This window comes from Squalius cephalus, assembly GCF_949319135.1.
Source record: "Squalius cephalus genome assembly, chromosome: 1".
NCBI lineage: Eukaryota > Metazoa > Chordata > Actinopteri > Cypriniformes > Leuciscidae > Squalius > Squalius cephalus.
The window spans coordinates 18,485,081-18,506,019 of NC_137122.1; the positions used below are offsets into that span (position 1 = coordinate 18,485,081).

Genomic DNA, 20,939 nt, shown 5'->3' on the forward strand with positions numbered 1-20,939 from the left:
AATTGTCAATGAAATTGCGATAAGATCTGGCTACTAGCTCTTTATTTTAATGCATAAACCCAGCAATTTGCATCCACGGCCAGGAGAGAATTGTCTGAGGTTTGATAATATAAATATTCCTTCTTAACTGGTATAATCAAAGTATTCGCTGGTCGAATGACTGATGAGAGACCAGTTATAGAATGAAATATTTTTGATAATTAGCAGGTAAGGTAATAGCACATGTGAAATTTATGAATTATGACTATGAGTTATGATTTTAATATTTCCCCAAATTTGAATATTGCTCGAGCTAATATTTCATATATGACCTAATTACGATTGTTACCAATAAACGCTACATTTATGGTGGAGAACGCAACGCATTTCAAACTTTACTTGGTGGAAAAATTCAGTTTCAGTCATAAGTTTATTGATTTGTTGATTAAAAATTGTGCATGCATGTTGTTGAACTGTGAGAAAAGTCGTAAAGCGAACTCACCCAGCTGACCGAGGCACAAAGCCAGCTCAGCTTACAAATTAACAGTGTCCACAAATGGCAAACATTTAGTCACTGTTAAATTGTATAAACTGCAGTATTAAAATTAAACGACTGTTAAGACAAAGAAAACTCTTAATTAGTACGTATAAATCTGATCAGTATTTAAGTACCGCCGAATTAGGACGATGCTCCCCTCTTTCCGTGCGAGGCATAAATCTGATCTGGGCGAGTTTCCCCATTTCAGTCGCTAGGGGCCCCCTTCTTAAATCGTTAGCAACGATTCTCTCCTGGTGAAACGCTGGATTAGCTACCCAGTGTGAAGCCACGCATGTAAATTCACATTAGTGAAATTTTGTGTGATGTGAGACTGTAATTACTAGCAGATGAAAAATACCTGCATAAAAAGTAAACGATAATTCCTATTTGTAAACACTACAAATGATAATCCCTGTGTGTATTTGAACCGTTTCCTGTAAAATGTGTAATCGAAGACAGACGTTAAAATTCCTGTAATTCACATTTGTGAAACGCGCGCAAAACGAGCCAGAATTTATTTGTGATTCTTAAAAGACATAGAAAGTCTGCAAGCCTCAGTTGCTGAATCACTACACTGACCAACACTAGAGGGCAGCCTTTAGGTGTGTGGCAGTTCTCAAAGTATACGCCCCCACGCTGACGTCATCTGAACAAGCACTTCCTCTTACTGTCAGCCTGCACGAGCGCAACAACGCCATCTCGTGGACGCTTTCAGATAAGACCTGCGTTTCCTCTAAAACTGCTTTCATTTCTAGACTGAATTTTTCTGAGCTCTCAAATGGGACATGCATTCAAAACCCCGAGTTTATGCGGATGTTATTTGAGAGTTAGATAAATTCTCTCTTCTGTTTTTGACTGTCACATTTTGAGTTTAATTTGAAAAAGAAAATCAAATTAGAGCTTAAAATTTAATTCACTCAGTCCATTGAGAGCCCACCCAGGGGGGGGGGAAGCACGCCACCTTGTGGTCCTCCTGGGTCGGATTATCATTTCTCCCCTCAAGTCTGCATTGAAGTGTCTCAACATTGTGGTTAACCGTAACCACTTCTAATAACTTAAAGGTTATTGTAAGGATTGAAAAAAAAAAATCATTCCGATTTTCAATTCAATTATTTTGATAATTAGTATGGATACTTCACTGCTATCATTCTAATTTTCTTCCCTCTGTTATCTTTGGATCTCTTGCATGTTTATTTGAATTTTAATTTAAACTAGTTTGAATTTTAATTTAAATTGTGTCTGCTCAACCAGGTGGAAAGGAGTTACGCCCCCCCCTGTGGTCCAAACCCACGTCAGAGGCCTAGTCCTTTCCTGCATCACAAGCCTGTGTTGTTATTCAAAATTTTATCTCACAGATAATCTTTTCTTCTTTCTCCAATCTCCAAAAGGGGGAGGGTTTATTCTGATAATTACCACCAGTTATCATAATTCCCTCTCGTTTTTATCATAAGTTTAGTAAAACCTTTCGCCTTTGACTCCTGCATGCATATTTACTCAAGGTGTTGAACCCAAAAAGCCTTAATTCACATTAAGCCTAACGTTCATCCCTGATTGTGTATATATTGGCAGCACCCTCTCAGTGCACTGCGGTGATTCGACAGTCATTTCAGGTAAACTAAAGTTGATAAAACCCATCCACTTATTATAAACCACAGAATACTAGATATTCCCCTGGTCATATTTTAGGTGTGTGGCCTACTCTTCTCTCTTAGACACCCCCTCTTCCGAGATCCTGTCCCGATAACTCACGCCTGCTGGACCTATCAGGAACTCTAGCAGTGTTTAAGAGGCTTAGGTCTCTATTTTAAATAACGCTCCCCGTGTTATTGTTTACAACATTTCATTTGCAGATCAATTCACTTCCTTGTGTTGTGTTTACCTTTTTCCCTGCTCTCACCTTTATCTCTCTCTTTTCTGTGTGATTTGTTCCCTCATTTCACTTAGAGACAGAACCTTATAGAGAGACCCCCAGGAAAGCTGAATAATAGAGTGACGATCAAAGTTGGCATCACCAGGCTACCGCCTGCCAAAAATTATATTGTGGGTCTAAAACGTACCCACGCAATTGGCTCCGCTAACTGTCAGCATCATTTAGCCCAAATTCTCATAACGGCAGCGGCCCGTATGAGTCTAGCGCATTAACCTAAAAACAAACTTGCATTTTGTTTTCCTTTTTGTGTGTGCTGTGCTCTCTCGCCAACAGTAAGCCGAGATGTCGAGCTCACCCTGTCCTGCAGTCCGCTAAGACGACCTTGAGCCAAGAGCAACGGGACACAGACCTGGACCAGTTCGAGTCCCATGATCCAGCCCAGACATACAGCCACGGCTGTATGTCCAAAATCTTCGGAAACCTCGCACTCAAACTCGTCACCAGGGCCCGGGACAGCGAAAGGAGCAACGCCGACCTGCAGCAAAAGACAGCCACACTACGGCTTCAAGCCACAGCGGCCCGGAAGGACCTCGACGAAAGACTCCAACTGGCTGAAGCTCTCATAGAGAGAGCACATATTGAACTCAGAGACAAAGACTCTGAAATCAAGGCCTGTAAAACCCATTTACGAATGGCCCGAGCTGAACTCCATCAGCTTACTCAGCTAAGTCATGATCTCAGGTATGAACTTGACATTGCTCACAAAGAACTTGCACATTCTGACAGACTTAAAGGTGACCGGGAAGGGGAAACACACCTCACACTGTTATCCCCTTCCAGCGAGTCTGTGCCTTTCAGCCACACACACAAAGCTGAAAAGGCGGGCGCAAGCCCACTGCACCACACCATGCCTGTCAACACATCACAAGCTGAAGAGAGTAGAGCTGTAATGGGTCAGAATCCCCCCAGATGGATTGGGCCCCCAGCAAACAGCTCTCTCACCCCACAAGCTTTGGCAAAATGGCCAGAAACATCCCTATGTTTGCTGAAGACCACAATGTACACACGTACCTTTCAGACATTGACAGGGTTCTGAACAACCCCTCTGTCACAGTCTTAACTACAGAGAGTCAGAACCGTTCCAGGCCAGCGGAGGGCAGTACTACGGTGACAGTGCTAGTCCAGAGCACCAAAGCGAGCACTCTGAAAGATTCTGGGACCAGAATCACAAGCCGTCCAGAACTCCAAGCCCTGACAACCAGCCATGGAACCACTCTCTCCTGAACACTGGTGAGCCTGACTCTTCTTACTCCACAGATGAAGACAGCGCAGCCACTTCTGATACAACTGACATCCTGAGTTTGCTGAAAGAGCTCCTTCACAGGACGGACCAATAGAACAGGCCTGACATTTTATGCCCAAGCATAAAACCTGAAACAACACCAAGAACATTGTTTCCACACACAGGCTACAATGCTAACTAGCACTTCACAAAGTGACGGCACCGACATCAGCCTGAGCCACCCTTCGATCACATCACCAGCTCAGACGCCAACTTTCCTAAGGAAACTGATCGAAAAAGGGGGTGGTTCGAACACTTTACATGGTCACACAACGACCATCCTAACACCTTCAAGATTGCAGTGATTACACAGCACAAACGAACTTTGACAACACACTGCACGCCTCAGAGCCACTAACGCGGCCTCCGCTGTGTACAAACAAGGTCATGCGGGCCTCTGAAGAACAAACTTGTCCTATGCCACCGCTTACCCCACCTGCCACCCTCGCACGACATCTGAACACTGACCGCCAGCAACTCCGATTGCTCTCTGAGTCCACGCACATGCTGCGTTCACCGGACTTTCAAATCGCATTGTGCACATGTTGCCATCACAGCGCCACAGCTTGTAAAATCACAGCGCACAAAAGGGGGGTCAAGCGTGCCCAGTAACACACCATGTGCTGAACACCGGACATTACCAAGGACGTCCCTCGCTGGAATTTTTTTTTGTTGTTTTCTCCTTCTCTCTCTCTCTCTCTCTCTCTCCCTATTGCCTCTAACAGGATGCTGTGGTGGTTCGCGAGAAAGCAGCCACAATCAGACATCACCAGGTCCGGCATCCGGCATCGCACGGAGAGAGCAACCCTGAGTCCTGAACACCAAGGCAGGACTCGCACTCAACACAGTCCCTCCAAGCATGGGCAACCGCCCAGCCTGAACACCTCACCTGTGTCCATACCTGGACCGCAGCTGACGCTGCGCCATGCACCTCTACAGCAACCGACCGCGCCCTGACTCCCGTCTTGGCTTTCACCCTGTACCAGACCCTACCAAATGTGAGCAGCCACCGCAAAGCTCACAAAGCCGTGTCTGGTGGTTTCCTATGGGACCGCAAAAAGGGGGGTCCCGATCCGGGGCTCACCTAAACCTCATTTGACCTGAGTCCTCAGTCATCAGCCACTTGCCATCGACCATTGCGCGAATTTGTTGTTCGATAAAGTCCTTCCGAGGTCTTTATCTAACAAAAAGGGGGATATGTAACGACTATGGCTCGATGGGTAAAAATGGACTTTTAATTTATATACTAATTAAAAGTGAAAACACTTTCTAAGTCCCACAGACTTGGCAGACTCTGTAACTGAATCCCTTTTACGACCCACTTCCCCCTTTCCACAGTGTGAGCTTCAAAGACATTCTTTGAAATGTTACACACACACACACACACACACAAAACACACTCGTGGACTTTGAAACAGACATTCCCACACAGAACAAGTCACTAAATGTTGATATGTATTCCTATGTTTCTTTAAAGTGTCATCGTTTGCCATTACGGAAACACTGACAATTTTATTGTACGTTTAATCAAGCTTTATTTGTGTGTAATGATGCATATGAACGTAACGTTATGTGTGTCCAAAATCTACCTGTAATTCTTGGTATCTGTCTGACCGTCCTGTTTTAATTCGATCAGTCCCACCTAAGTTATATAAGTAACATCTTTAGTTCAGTATGTATAATCTTAAGAGGAAATATGAATTATTTCGTTCAGGAGACATATGGTGAAAGGAGTCGTTTTCTTCACACAAAGAGAATTTTCCCGCCTCAGAACCGAAAGATTTCATTGGGTACCGTCATCAAACAGGGCGTTACCCCGCGCTGCTTTAAAAACCACAACACAAGCAGACGTCTCTCTCTCTCTGCTCTCACACGCTCTCACCCTCGTGACTCCGAACTCTGAACTCTGCACTCTCACCCCTCCCTGCTCCATGAGCAGCGGAGCGAGAGAGGGGACAGGGCCTTCATCCAAACGCGGATGTAAAAAGCCTTTCTTGGCTTGTAACCAAGTTTTCTCGCCCTTCCCGCACCGGGAAGAGACTTCCGTACCTCGGTAATGTTACATTCAGTGAGTTTTTAAGAACTTCACGCGAAACGCAAGCCTACAAATCGATGAGACACGGTCCAGCCAAGATACGCACGTGGTCCCGAAGCCCAGCTTCCCACAGACAAAGGAACAGAATCGCAAGTAACGTATAAAATGATCTCTCTCGAAGCTGCTTTCACAGTTGTCTCTTAAAAGGTTCTGTTTGTGAATTACCATCCTTTCTCCCTCACTTTCTTCCTATTTTCATTCTGATCAAGTCATGTTTATGTTTGTTTGTTTAAACGTTCGTGTGTCTTGTGTAATTTTACGTACGTAGATTAGCCTATATTACTTCCTATATGCATATAATCCTTTGTGTGTCATTTTTGATTAAATAAATCTTTTATACTTTGACTGACTCTGTGTTACAATCCCACCAATGTAATTGTCAATGAAATTGCGATAAGATCTGGCTACTAGCTCTTTATTTTAATGCATAAACCCAGCAATTTGCATCCACGGCCAGGAGAGAATTGTCTGAGGTTTGATAATATAAATATTCCTTCTTAACTGGTATAATCAAAGTATTCGCTGGTCGAATGACTGATGAGAGACCAGTTATAGAATGAAATATTTTTGATAATTAGCAGGTAAGGTAATAGCACATGTGAAATTTATGAATTATGACTATGAGTTATGATTTTAATATTTCCCCAAATTTGAATATTGCTCGAGCTAATATTTCATATATGACCTAATTACGATTGTTACCAATAAACGCTACAATGCTGTTTACTAAATATTGTGCAGCGCCTGTTTGTGGAAGAAGACAGTCATAAGCTTCCTTCGGATTCCAGCATGGTTAAACTTTATTAAATCAGTCAATCACAATTTCCCGACACGGATCTGCCAGCAACATGTAAGTAACCATGTGTATTCTAATGCCTGATCTGCGATCAGTGATTTCGGTGTAATTATTCAAGTTCAGATATTTCTCTTAAAATCGTTCAATACTGTTTATGCATCAGTGACTAAACGATCAACTTCACATAATTTCTTGTAGTATTATGAAAATAATCTTTTTTTAAACTGTTATTAAATTATATAGCCTAGCCTACAGAAAGCGATCAAAGAACGATCCCTTTCGCCCAAGCTGTCAATCAAACAGCACAGCACAGCGCGAGCCGCGAGAGCTTATCTGGACACTTACCAAACTCGTGATGACATAATGACACTGTTACACTACACAACGAAGCTCTTACTGTGTACTCACATCGTGTTTGCATTGTGATTTGGTGTAAGCATTTGTGAGAGTGCAAAAATTGCGTTGCAATGATAAGATCTTTATTCACGCGATCAACAGACTGTCTGTCATCTGCTCAGTCAGTGCTCATCATGCTGCAACCTTTCATGTGATGGAATAAATTTAAATATAATGCTTTAAACGATACTTTTCACGATTTGTTAATCTCGATAGCTGTAATAGTAAAAACGTAGTAAAAGTTTTCGAGAGAGTTCCTGTAATACTAGCTATTTCATATTGCAAGCATGTCAGCCAATCACAGCAGTGGGCGTTTACACTGCAGTCTCACAGCAGACACGCCCCTTAAAACGGAGCGTTCAAATCTGAGGCAGAAATCAGGCTTGGAAAAATGGCTTTTATTTATAAATTATGACAATTTTTTATGTAAAAATCATACTAACATTATAAGGGCACCCCAGGGAACATTATAAAATAATAAAACAATCCAGTTCATGACCCCTTTAAACCAAATCGATTCTCAGTTTATTATGAATTAGGGACTGTTCACATATCACGTCTAAAAATGTGTGGAAAGCACGGCCGCACCGCTTTCTCCTTTCTACAAGCGCTTGCGCTCCCATGGCGTCTGTCGTTGCTATGCAATGTAACCATGAACTGCACTCTCCTTGGCGACGAGGAAGTAAGGATTCATTTTTTTTCTAGCCCTTTACGACTACATATATTTATGGAGATGAGAAATAAAAACCCGCCCTGTCCAGCTATGATCAGCTGTTCGTCTGAGCTTTCGATGTTGTCATGGAAAGGTCATTTGGTTTTTGTCACATGACCTGTGTGCGCTTGCGGCATTCTGGAAAGTTTAGATGTTTTCATCTCACCACGGCATAGGAGCGCCTGGACAAACGAGTGCGCTGCATTCTTTGCTTCTTTTATGAGCACACGTCCAAACCTCAGCCAGGTGGTCGCTGAATAAAACTCCCACAAATATCACGGAATCACGGAACAACGTCTGCATTATTTAATCCTATGACCAGTGTTTGTAACAGCTGCCGTATGCATATAGATAGCCTCAAACTATCGGCCGATGCCGATACACGTAAAACCTGCAAATATCGGTCCGATATATCGGCCGATCACTAATTTAGAACATTTGAAAATTAATGTTTTTCTTTCATTTTAGACGTGATGAAAGTGAAGGAGGAGAGTGAAGAACTGAGTGAAGTGAAGGAGGAACATCATCATGTCAAATCTGGAGAAAAACCTTTGAGTCGCTCAAAGACTAAAAAGATATTTTTCAAGAAAAGAAGAGCCAATACATCTTTCACCTGCACTCAGTGTGGGAAGAGTTTCACAAGCAAACACAGTCTAGAGCGTCACATGAGAGTTCACACTGGAGAGAAGCCGTTCTCATGTGATCAGTGTGGGAAGAGTTTCATACAATCATCATACTTTAAAGCTCACATGAGAGTTCACACTGGAGAGAAGCAGTTCACATGTGATCAGTGTGGAAAGAGTTTCACATATAAATATCTTCTTGAGCTTCACATGAGAGTTCACACTGGAGAGAAGCTGTTCACATGTGATCAGTGTGGAAAGAGTTTCACATATAAACATCTTCTTGAGCTTCACATGAGAGTTCACACTGGAGAGAAGCCGTTCACATGTGATCAGTGTGGAAAGAGTTTCAGTCGATCATCATCCTTTAATTTTCACATGAGGATCCACACCGGAGAGAAGCTGTTCACATGTGATCAATGTGAAAAAAAATTCCCTAGGGCATCAGACCTGAAGAGACACTTGGCAGTTCATACGAAGGAGAAGCCACATTCATGTTCTGTATGTGGAAAGAGTTTTTCACTGCTGTATTATTTACAAAGACATCAAAGAATTCATACTGGTGTGAGAGAGTACGTGTGCTTTGAGTGTGGAAAGACTTTTATTTCAGTGAGCGTTTTAAAACGGCACCAGAGGATCCACAGCAGAGAGAAACTGCACACACAATCTGCAAAGACTGAGTTTATTAAAGAGGAAAGTGAGAACATGAGTGATCCAGAACCCTGCAGAATGAAACACACTGAAGATCCTGAAGAACAAAGAGGTTGGTGTTTATTCTTCATTCATTCATGATGCTGAAGAACATTCATGTTAGAAACATTCAAGCACTTCATCACATTTAGATTTTTTTTTTTAACAAAAGGTCAGTAAAGGAAGGTTAACTGTTTTATTTTACATTTATTTTATATATGGTTTACAATTTGTAACATAATTTTGACCTAAATCATTTTTAAAATTATTATTATTATTATTTTTTTTTTACAAATTTACAATCTACTCCGCTTTACTGCAAACATTTGTGTTCTTTCTTGCAGTGAAATTCACTTGATCTTGTGTTTCTTGAACGGCCCTTAATAATTAACTTTTTTGTAGTTTTTAATATAATTAAATATCAATCTAAACGTTGGTCTCAAAACATGGCAGTATTGTGTATTTTAAAGTTCATATCATGTTAGATAATTGTGTCATTGATCAAACATATTTAATAGTTCTCACTACAGAAACATGGGATTTTTGCCTAAAATGTTTTTTAAAAAATAACTGGAAGATCAGTGTATTTCAGGGATGTACAATTAATTTATAAAAAGTTTTAAATTATTGTAATATTTTATAGTAGTTGTCCGTTGCATCTGGGATCATTTTTATCTCCATTCACTCCATATTTCTCTCTTTGAATTATTTTGATTATTTAGAATAGGGATCGACCGACATGGATTTTTTTAGTGCCGATACCGATCAGCCTTAGCCGATGACCGATACGGGCTGCCGATATTTGGAGCCGATACTGCTTTTGCTCACTAAATTTACATCATAGAAATGACACAATGATGATAACAAATGTTACAAGTCTCAATTTAAAAAAGGAACATTTATTGAACTTAAAAAAAAAACAATATTTGACAAATATTAAAAACATGTGAGGTAGAGCAAGTAAAAAAGAAGTTCAGTGCTGAAAATACTGAAAATAAATATTTAAGCATAAATAAAATAATTACATTATACACAGTAGCAACAAGCAAGCAGGACAATAAAGTGCAAACTGTACTATACTTTTCTTCTTCATTTTAAAAGTAACCAACTATTTACAATCTAGTTAATTTTAAACAAAACAAAAACGATTTTAAACCAAGTAGATTCTCAGTTTATTATGAATTAGGGACTGTTCACATATCGCGTCTAAAAACGTGTGGAAAGCACGGCCGCACCGCTTTCTCATTTCTACAAGCGCATGCGCTCCCGTGGCGTCTGTCGTTGCTATGCAATGTAACCATGAACTGCACTCTCCTTGGCGACGAGGAAGTAGGGTTGCAAAATTCTGGGAATTTTCAAAGATGGAAACTTTCCATGGGAATTTATGGGAATTTAAGGGAATTAACAGGAATTTATGGGAATAAATGGGAATAAACTGGGAATTTTCAAAGTTGAGGGTTGGCTCTTCATAGGGAACTTAAATATAGTTGAGGAAAGTATATTTTAGCATAATCTTGACTAAAACAAACAGATGGCATTCAAATACACTTGAATATCCATGCCATTCCTCAATCACATGCACATAGCACACTGCTTACTGCATGGCTATTGAGACCACACACCCTACTGGCACTGTGCATGCCTCCATCACATGTACAGAAGCCCAAAGCACAAGACTATTGAAGGCACACATTTGAGCCTGTGGACTAAACAAAGTGAAGTAAGTTTTGATGATATTATGGGGAAATATATTTATTAAATGTTTAAATTGCAAATATCACATACAAATGTATTCATCTAGTAGATAGCAAGCTGATAAGTTAGATGCTAAATAAGCTAGCATAACTTTATTTACCACATAAGTAGGGCTGGGCGGTATGACGTATATATTGTTACCGTGGAAGAAAATGTCAATCGTAACAGATTTTTTTATTCCGTGTATACCGCGACATGTAAATAAGTAGGCGTGGTTAACTCACGTGCAGCGTTCGTGAGACTGAGACACTGATATTTGTCAAAGAAACATGAAGACTGACCAAGAGGATCCACAAAAGGAATTATGTTTTCAAAATTAACGTGATATTTTCGGGGGGAAGGCGCAGAAGTCAACTAGAGCAGTGCAGCACACTGAAAGTTTAGAGAGACGCACATGCTCGCAACGGGGCTTACTTGACAACAAGTTCATATATCAATATTCTAACGAATAGAAATAACCTTAAATAATGTATCTATCCATCTCTTATGTGTACAGTTACTTTCAGAGAGTAAGCGGTTGCCGTGGTAATGAATATTTCCCAAATTCCCCAGCTTAACTTCCCATGGAAATTTACCGGAAACTTTCCGGAAATTTACCGGAAATTTTCCGCCCCTTTGCAACCCTACGAGGAAGTAAGGATTACTTTATTTCTAGCCCTTTACGACTACATATATTTATGGAGATGAGAAATAAAAACCTGCCCTGTCTAGCTATGATCAGCTGTTCGGCTGAGCTTTCGATGTTGTCATGGAAAGGTCATTTGTTTTTTGTCACATGACCTGTGTGCGCTTGCGGCATTCTGGAAAGTTTAGATGTTTTCATCTCACCACGGCATAGGAGCGCCTGGACAAACGAGTGCGCTGCATTCTTTGCTTCTTTTATGAGCACACGTCCAAACCTCAGCCAGGTGGTCGCTGAATAAAACTCCCACAAATATCACGGAATCACGGAACAACGTCTGCATTATTTAATCCTATGACCAGTGTTTGTAACAGCTGCCGTATGCATATAGATAGCCTCAAACTATCGGCCGATGCCGATACACGTAAAACCTGCAAATATCGGTCCGATATATCGGCCGATCACTAATTTAGAACATTTGAAAATTAATGTTTTTCTTTCATTTCAGACGCGATGAAAGTGAAGGAGGAGAGTGAAGAACTGAGTGAAGTGAAGGAGGAACATCATGTCAAACCTGGAGAAAAACCTTTGAGTCGCTCAAAGACTAAAAAGACATTTTTCAAGAAAAGAAGAGCCAATAAATCTTTCACCTGCACTCAGTGTGGAAAGAGTTTCACAAGCAAACATAGTCTAGAGCGTCACATGAGAGTTCACACTGGAGAGAAGCCGTTCTCATGTGATCAGTGTGGGAAGAGTTTCATACAATCATCATACTTTAAAGCTCACATGAGAGTTCACACTGGAGAGAAGCTGTTCACATGTGATCAATGTGGAAAGAGTTTCACATACAAATATCTTCTTGAGCGTCACATGAGAGTTCACACTGGAGAGAAGCCGTTCACATGTGATCAGTGTGGGAAGAGTTTCATTCGATCATCATCCTTTAATTTTCACATGAGGATCCACACCGGAGAGAAGCTGTTCACATGTGATCAATGTGAAAAAAAATTCCCTAAGGCATCAGACCTGAAGAGACACTTGGCAGTTCATACGAAGGAGAAGCCACATTCATGTTCTGTATGTGGAAAGAGTTTTTCAGTGCTGTATTATTTACAAAGACATCAAAGAATTCATACTGGTGTGAGAGAGTACATGTGCTTTGAGTGTGAGAAGACTTTTATTACAGCTGAACATTTAAGACGGCACGAGAGGATCCACAGCAGAGAGAAACTGCACACACAATCTGCAAAGACTGAGTTTATTAAAGAGGAAAGTGAGAACATGAGTGATCCAGAACCCTGCAGAATGAAACACACTGAAGATCCTGAAGAACAAAGAGGTTGGTGTTTATTCTTCATTCATTCGTGATGCTGAAGAACATTCATGTTAGAAACATTCAAGCACATAAACATTTTTAGATTTTTTTTTTTAACAAAAGGTCAGTAAAGGAAGGTTTCATATAGATTGTCAACATCAGGTCAAACTAAATTTAATTATTTTAAATTTATTTTATATATGGTTTACAATTTGTAACAGTGTTACCAGAATTTTGACCTGAATCATTTCAAAATTTACAATCTACTCCGCTTTACTGCAAACATATGTGTTCTTTCTTGCAGTGATATTCACTTGATCTTGTGTTTCTTGAACGGCCCTTAATAATTAAAGTGTTTTAATAGATTTTAACATAATTAAATATCAATCTAAATGTTGGTATCAAAATATGGCAATATTGTGTGCTTTAAAGTTCATATCATGTTAGATAATTGTGGCATTGATCAAACATATTTATGGAAGTAAAATAATGTCAAATGTTTTTGAAACAAAAAGCCTGTTGAATTGCACTACTTGAAAAAAAAGTGCTTTGCATTAAGCATGCTTACATTTTAATGCATTGTATTTTTAGGGCTTGCATTTTTATGGGCTGAAATTCAGCATTGTTGAATATTTAAGCAGTGAATATTTCAATTCAAAACATCTCAAACACATTTTCCTTATTAAAAATTCAATAATCCATATTCACCTTTCATATTTCACTTCCAAAATATTCAAACTGTTTAATAAAACAACCTATTCAATATTCAACAGGCAATTTTTGGTCCATTTTATTTCTCTTTGCAAATTCGCTTCCACAAATTCAGTGGTTCAAATTCGACAGAAAATTCTATGCTGATATCCAGGAAAAGCAGTAGATTGCCGAGCACACTCTCCATCTGCGACTAACAGCAGGAGGTGCAAAAGCGCGTGTTGTTGACGAAGACCGAGCAACAGTTAGAGCAAGCCATTCATTCATAAAACTCATTTACAGCAATGTAAGTGTATTTGTGATTATGATGGCTGTTTTATGTTAAATTCAGTGTATTCACGGTTACTTTTCCTGTGTAGCCTACATGCATCTTTCTCTACTGTGAACGAGATTATAATGTTATTCCCCCGATGCGGATGTAGCCTACAGATCCAATGTTACATTTTAGGTTGACATATATTTCTCTTGGTTGTTTAGTGGCCTTAACTTTATATTGCGTCAATGTGCTGCATGCAGGCTATTGGGGTTTCCCTCAATACTTCAGGATTCCCCTGCTGGACATATAAAATGCTTAATTTAGCTTAATGGACTAATACAGTAATAAAAAAACAGGCGGGCAGGGTTTCATTAAATATTGAAGCTTCCCCGGGGGCCGCCATTGATTAGCAGACCATCACCTGCTGTTAGCATTCCATTGACTCCCATTCATTTTGGCGTCATTTCGACAGTGAATAACTTTACTGCAATTTTTGTAAAAATAGGCTAACGTTTGCGTCATAACCATGCAACTCTCTGTCGCACAGTAGAGAAATTACCGTATAGACAGGAGGAGAAGCTCGCGGGCAATCGGGGGGACGTGGAGGCAAAATGACAAAATAATTCATCAGAATATTTAGCAAAAGTTTCTCCTGCTCCTAGCTCATGGACACCTCCTACTCACACTCTCCGTCTCAGCAAGTTTCGGAAGGGAATGATTCATATTTCTCTTGGCACAGCTACTAGAAGACAGACGGGTTGCTCAGTTTGAGTCTGCGCAGTAAGCTCAGCCATCAGGAAGTGAGTGCTTCTAATTGACTTCACTTTTCTCCGTTGAAACCTATGGGGTCACTGTGTCCAGTTTATATACTGTATGTAAAAAACCAAACTCACATTGGACATTGGACATTCGCACATTTAGGGACCGTCTGTAAAGTTACTTACGACATTGGTATACATGTTTCTAAATTAAATAGCAATAGAAGAGAACGACTTAGTCATAAAACCAACTGTAAGTGTTCATGTTGTGTCAGGCATAATGCGCACCCTTTAGATTTGTGATATTTATTTAAATAAATTAAAGTTTGCTATTGAAGTTAGAAACGTGTATGAATATTTACGTCGTCATTAGGTTAACACTAATGTTGTATGCAACTTTAGAGACGGTCCTAAATGTGCGAATGCCCAATCTCAAGCCAATTTTACATTTAGGCTACATTTATTCATTTAGCAGATGCTTTTATCCAAAGCAACTTACAGTTAAACTAAACTAACAATAGGACTACAATATGCAAGTGCTATGGCTCTTTCCAGTTTATTCGAATGAAGTACATGTAGGCATATATAGGAGCAATTTTAAACCTGGGGGGGACAGTAAATGCTGGGGGATCGGGGGATTTTTTATATATATATATATATATATATATATATATATATATATATATATATATATATATATATAGCACTTAAATTCTCAAAATATGTTATCAGTATTTATTTTAGCATTTTAACTTCCACATTACCTTTCCTACGTTACGTCAGTGGCAGATACAGAACGTCATTAATAGGTGGGCCTGGTGAATATACGGAGGGGCAATATCAATATTAGGTACAATAACATTACGATGTCCAGTAATCGATTTAAATAGTAGGCTACAGGGGGTTTAAGTTGTCGTTTAATGAGATGCAGCCTAATACCAGAATGAATAGAGAGTATCAGCAACGGATTGAAGCGCGCGTCCGAGTGAAGACAGTGGGAAGTGTGCGCGAGCCACATGAGAAAACACTGAATCCACACCACTGATCGCATCGGCATCGAGCACTTGATTTAAAAAATCAGGGTTTTAACTTCATTCAGGAGATTTTGGGTTACTGCACAACTGACAGATGACTAGAGAGAGAGAGAGAGAGAGAGAGAATTAATTGATCAAGTGTTGATTTTATGCCAGTATATCACTGGGAAATGCTCAGCATTAAACTTTGCGCGTTAAATTCATATTCGTTAAGTTCATATTCTGCTTGCCTGTAGCCTATAGTAGCCTACAGCCTACTTCCCAAATAAGGTGCAATCTTGGTCTTTTATATCACTGTATTAGTCCATTAAGCTGCTTTTTTTCCTGGATCTCAACATAGAATTTTCTGTCGAATTTGAACCACTGAATTTGTGGAAGCGAATTTGCAAAGAGAAAGAAAATTGCCTGTTGAATATTTTAGGTTGTATTTTTAAACAGTTTAAATATTTTGAAAGTGAAATATGAAAGATTAATATGGATTATTGAATTTTTAATAATGAAAATGTGTTTGAGATGTTTTGAATTGAAATATTCACAGCTTAAATATTCAACCATGCTGAATTTCAGCCCATAAAAATGAAAGCCCTAAAAATACAATGCATTAAAATGTAAGCATGCTTAATGCAATGCATTTTTTTTTCAAGTAGTGCAATTCAACAGGCTTTTTGTTTCAAAAACATTTGACATTATTTTACTTCCATACATATTTAATAGTTCTCAATACAGAAACAATGCCTAAAATGTTTTTTTTTTTTTTAATAACTGTGCTTCATGAGTGTACTTCATTCATGGAAAGTTTCAGACGTATAATTAATTTATAAAAAAATTTAAATTATTGTAATATTTTAGTAGTTGCATCTGGGATCATTTTTATCTCCATTCACTCCATATTTCTCTCTTTTAAGTATTTTGATTATTTAGAAAATTTGAAAATGAATGTTTTTCTTTAATTTCAGACCTGATGGAAGTGAAGGAGGAGAGAGAAGAACTGAGTGAAGTGAAGGAGGAGAGTGAAGAACTGAGTGAAGAGAAGGAGGAGAGTGAAGAACTGAGTGAAGTGAAGGAGGAGAGTGAAGAACTGAGTGAAGTGGAGGAGGAACATTATGTCAAACCTGGAGAAAAACCTTTGAGTCGCTCAAAGACTAAAAATAAATTTTTAAAGAAAAGAAGAGCCAATAAATCTACAACCTGCACTCAGTGCGGGAAGAGTTTCACAACCAAACAAAATCTAGAGCGTCACATGAGAATTCACACTGGAGAGAAGCCGTTCACATGTGATCAATGTGGGAAGAGTTTCACATACAAACATCATCTTGAGCTTCACATGAGAGTTCACACAGGAGAGAAGCCTTTCACATGTGATCAGTGTGGAAAGAGTTTCACAACCAAACACAGTCTAGAGCGTCACATGATAGTTCACACTGGAGAGAAGCCATTCACATGTGATCAATGTGGGAAGAGTTTCACATACAAAAATAATTTTGAGCTTCACATGAGAGTAGTTCACACAGGAGAGAAGCCGTTCACATGTGATCAATGTGAAAAAAAATTCCCTAAGGCATCAGACCTGAAGAGACACCTGACAGTTCATACGAAGGAGAAGCCACATTCATGTCCTGTATGTGGAAAGTGTTTCTCTTTTAAAAGTAACCTGAAGCCACATATGAAGATCCATGCAGTGGAGAAACACATCAACACAGTCTGAAGCCCCGTTCACACTGCCAGCGTCACGCAGCGACAAAGCGACACAATCCCATTCGTTCCAATGGAGCGCTGGCGACTTCCGGCGACACGAGCAACAGTGACCGTTGGCGACAGAATGTGGGCGTGTCAAGTGACAAGAGACAAGCGACAAAAGTTGAAAAATTTCAACTTTATGCAAATGAGAAGCGATTTTCGCGAGCGACAACCAATAGGAAAGAAGACTTTTCAGTGGAGCTCCCGTCACCGTCTCGAGTGCAGGCAAGACAGAAGAGTTCGAGGGCGATCTCACTGTTATGATTTGACTGTGCCCACATACATGGATATAATAAAATGATGCATGGAAAAGAAACATACATTTATATATACATTTAGTTCGAGTGTTGTAATTTTATGATGCAAGTTTTCAGCACTGCTGCAGTTCATTTTACAGTTTCCCCTGCATTATGTGGATTATAAGGGACAAGAAAATGGATTGTCAAATTCGAATGATGTTTTAGTAACTTTTGATAGTATGAGTGAGTTTAATTTGTTGATTGATCGATCGTTAATGTAGTTAAATTTTTAATGCACTGCACTGCTGTGGTTAATATAACAACACTCTACCAACAGCATAATATTACTTTTAAATCTATTAAGACCAATTCCTAGTCAAATTAGAATCATATCTTAGTTTTATATAACACTTGTGATGGTATATTCTATAGATATGCTCAGACGTGCAGTCTACCAATAACATTAGAGCGACAGCACTAGGAACGCCCACAAGCGACTTCACTGTACAGAGACTAGCGACATGCAGCAACAAAATCGCTGGCGGTGTGAACGGGGCTTGAGATCACATTAAGTAGTTCATCTTTATGTGCTGAGAAATAAAAGCTGCTTTTCCACCTTCAGAAAATGTTCCAGTTGTGTTTCCACTTGAGCCTGGTACGGCATGGCACAATTACAAACCGTTCTCGGCCCTGAACTCTCAGCACACTTGGCTAACCATGCCGAACCCTGATGGTTGAATGTGTGTAGTGACATCGCCACTCAGGATTGGTCACTTGTCTGTTGCCTAGGCAACAATGTTTTTTTTGCTCAAAAAATGAGATGCCTACTGTCAAATAAATGAGGCCTACGATTAATCAGATGCAAATAGAAATTTAAAACCAGTCCTAATTGAGAGAAAACAAGTTGACAAAAAGATTAAATCCAAAATTGGGTGATAATATTGTATAACGAGTGATTTATAAGCAATTTTTTGTAGGCCGGTCATTTTTGACCGGGAAGACCACAAGTGTGACAATGTGCCATTTTGTACAAAATAAAAGTTTTTCAAAACAAATTTCCTGGTGAAAAATTAAAGTAGACTAGTGTGATAAACAGTGCCAATTTTCTTCAGATTGTATTTAATATTTCCAAAATTATTCAAAAATAATGTTTTTTTAACTCAAAAAATGAGATGCCTACTGTCAAATAAATGAGGCCTACGATTATTCAGATGCAAATAGAAATATGAAACCAGTCCTAATTGAAAGAAAACAAGTTGACAAAAAGATTAAATCCAAAATTGGGTGATAATATTGTATAACGAGTGATTTATAAGCAATTTTTTGTAGGCCGGTCATTTTTGACCGGGAAGACCACAAGTGTGACAATGTGCCATTTTGTACAAAATAAAAGTTTTTCAAAACAAATTTCCTGGTGAAAAATTAAAGTAGACTAGTGTGATAAACAGTGCCAATTTTCTTCAGATTGTATTTAATATTTCCAAAATTATTCAAAAATAATGTTTTTTTTAACTCAAAAAATGAGATGCCTACTGTCAAATAAATGAGGCCTACGATTATTCAGATGCAAATAGAAATATGAAACCAGTCCTAATTGAAAGAAAACAAGTTGACAAAAATATTGAATCCAAAATTGGGTGATAATATTGCGTAACGAGTGATTTATAAGCAATTTTTTGTAGGCCGGTCATTTTTGACCGGGAAGACCACAAGTGTGACAATGTGCCATTTTGTACAAAATAAAAGTATTTCAAAACAAAATTCCTGGTGAAAATTTAAAGTAGACTAGTGTGATAAACAGTGCCAATTTTCTTCAGATTTTATTTAATATTTCCAAAATTATTCAAAAATAATGTTTTTTTTACTCAAAAAATGAGATCCCTACTGTCAAATAAATAAATGAGGCCTACGATAAATTAGATGCAAATAGAAATATAAAACCAGTCCCAATTGAAAGAGAACAAGTTGACAAAAAGATTGAATCCAATATTGGGTGAAAATATAGTATAATGAGAGATTTATAAGCTATTTTTTATAGTCCGGTCATTTTTGACCGGGAAGATCCCGGGGGTTTTAGGGTTCTGAACACCACACAAGGGTTAATACCGCGTGCTTTATATACATGTTGCTGCTGATTGGACTGCAGTTCTGACACACCCACCAAACAAGAGAAAACGCATCTCAAACCCCTTTGCACACCGGTGCACGCCGTTTCCAGGAAACATGACGTTCAACCCGGAAACCGTAGCAAAATGTTGCACACCATTTTGAGCTTGAACGTGCCCCTGGTTACCAGCTTCTCTGTTGCTGGCTAAGCAACATAAAAGCAATTTGAGTGCTGTAAACACAAACTTATAATAAAATTAAAAGAAACAACATGGTTCCTGTGCTCTCCAACAATGTTATTTTTCAGATGCGTTTTGTCCTTAGAAATATTTTTCACTGCTGCTGTAAATTGACATGATTAAGCAGACACAATTAATCTATAATTAGCTTGGTTGTTGATTATTTTCATGATCGATTTCATCAATTAGTTCTTGCAGCCCTAGTTAATTAAAATTTATTTTGATCATCTGTTGATTATTTTCATGATCGACTTCATCAATTAGTTCTTGCAGCCCTAGTTAATTAAAATTTATTTTGATCATCAAAAAAAAAATTAATAAAATGAAACATCATGATACTGAAGAACAAAGAGGTTGGTATTTATTATTGATTCCTCATTCATTCATCGAGATTTACATTGTTTCATGTCAAGAATATAAAAAGACATTAAACTAATTAATATTAAATAATTTTGACATTGAACATTCTTGAGTTTGTCATTTTAGACATTCACACTGGGCTGGAATATGCAACTGCTAATGATGCTGTAAACGCCACCCATTGGCCAAACGATGTCACGGTTTACGGTTTCACTAACTCGCCCTCACTATGTTGTGTGTGTGTTTGTGTGTGGTTGGTGTGGCTCATTATTGCTGCTAATGAGCGGATCAGCGACAGCTGAGTCTTATGATTGGCGTCGTATTTATGGCCTGTTGTTTCATCCTATTCTTGTCAGATCGTTGTGGTTCACCTGAGGCTTTCTCCGTGCTTGCAGTTCCTGAGACTTTATCCCTGCTTCTTGCCTTTTTCATCTCCTGTGTTCCTGAGGATTATCTGTTGCGACCTGGACTATCTGCCCATTGCGTCCATGCGTTAGCATCATTCTCTGCCCACGTCGACTGACCAGCATCTCTATCTATTTTCCTGCATTTACAATAAACATCCCTGTTTCACTCGCAAGTGGATCTTTTGCCTTCATTTACAGAACCTGACATAATGATCTGACCACGATGGATTCAGCGAGTGCACCCGAACTACAGGAATTTCTTGCAAACAACAGTGTTCGCATGGACCGGCAGGACGAACAGTTAGTCGCTACTGGTCGGGCTATACAGGCTCTGGTAACACAGGTGTCCGAGCTCACCT

At 39.1% G+C, this 20,939-nt stretch overlaps 1 protein-coding gene across 1 annotated transcript in view; it reads left to right on the top strand.

Moving 5' to 3' along the window:
- Positions 1-18,234, top strand: part of LOC307164208 (uncharacterized protein) — a 37,237-nt gene extending 19,003 nt beyond the window's left edge. Inside the window, exons 4-6 of the mRNA XM_079880734.1 lie at positions 8,197-9,114; positions 11,927-12,757; positions 16,449-18,234. Of these exons, the coding sequence (XP_079736860.1) occupies positions 8,197-9,114; positions 11,927-12,757; positions 16,449-17,197 (2,498 nt within the window). The 3' untranslated portion in view covers positions 17,198-18,234. The remainder of the gene's footprint in view (positions 1-8,196; positions 9,115-11,926; positions 12,758-16,448) is intronic.
- Positions 18,235-20,939: the final 2,705 nt, after the last annotated feature.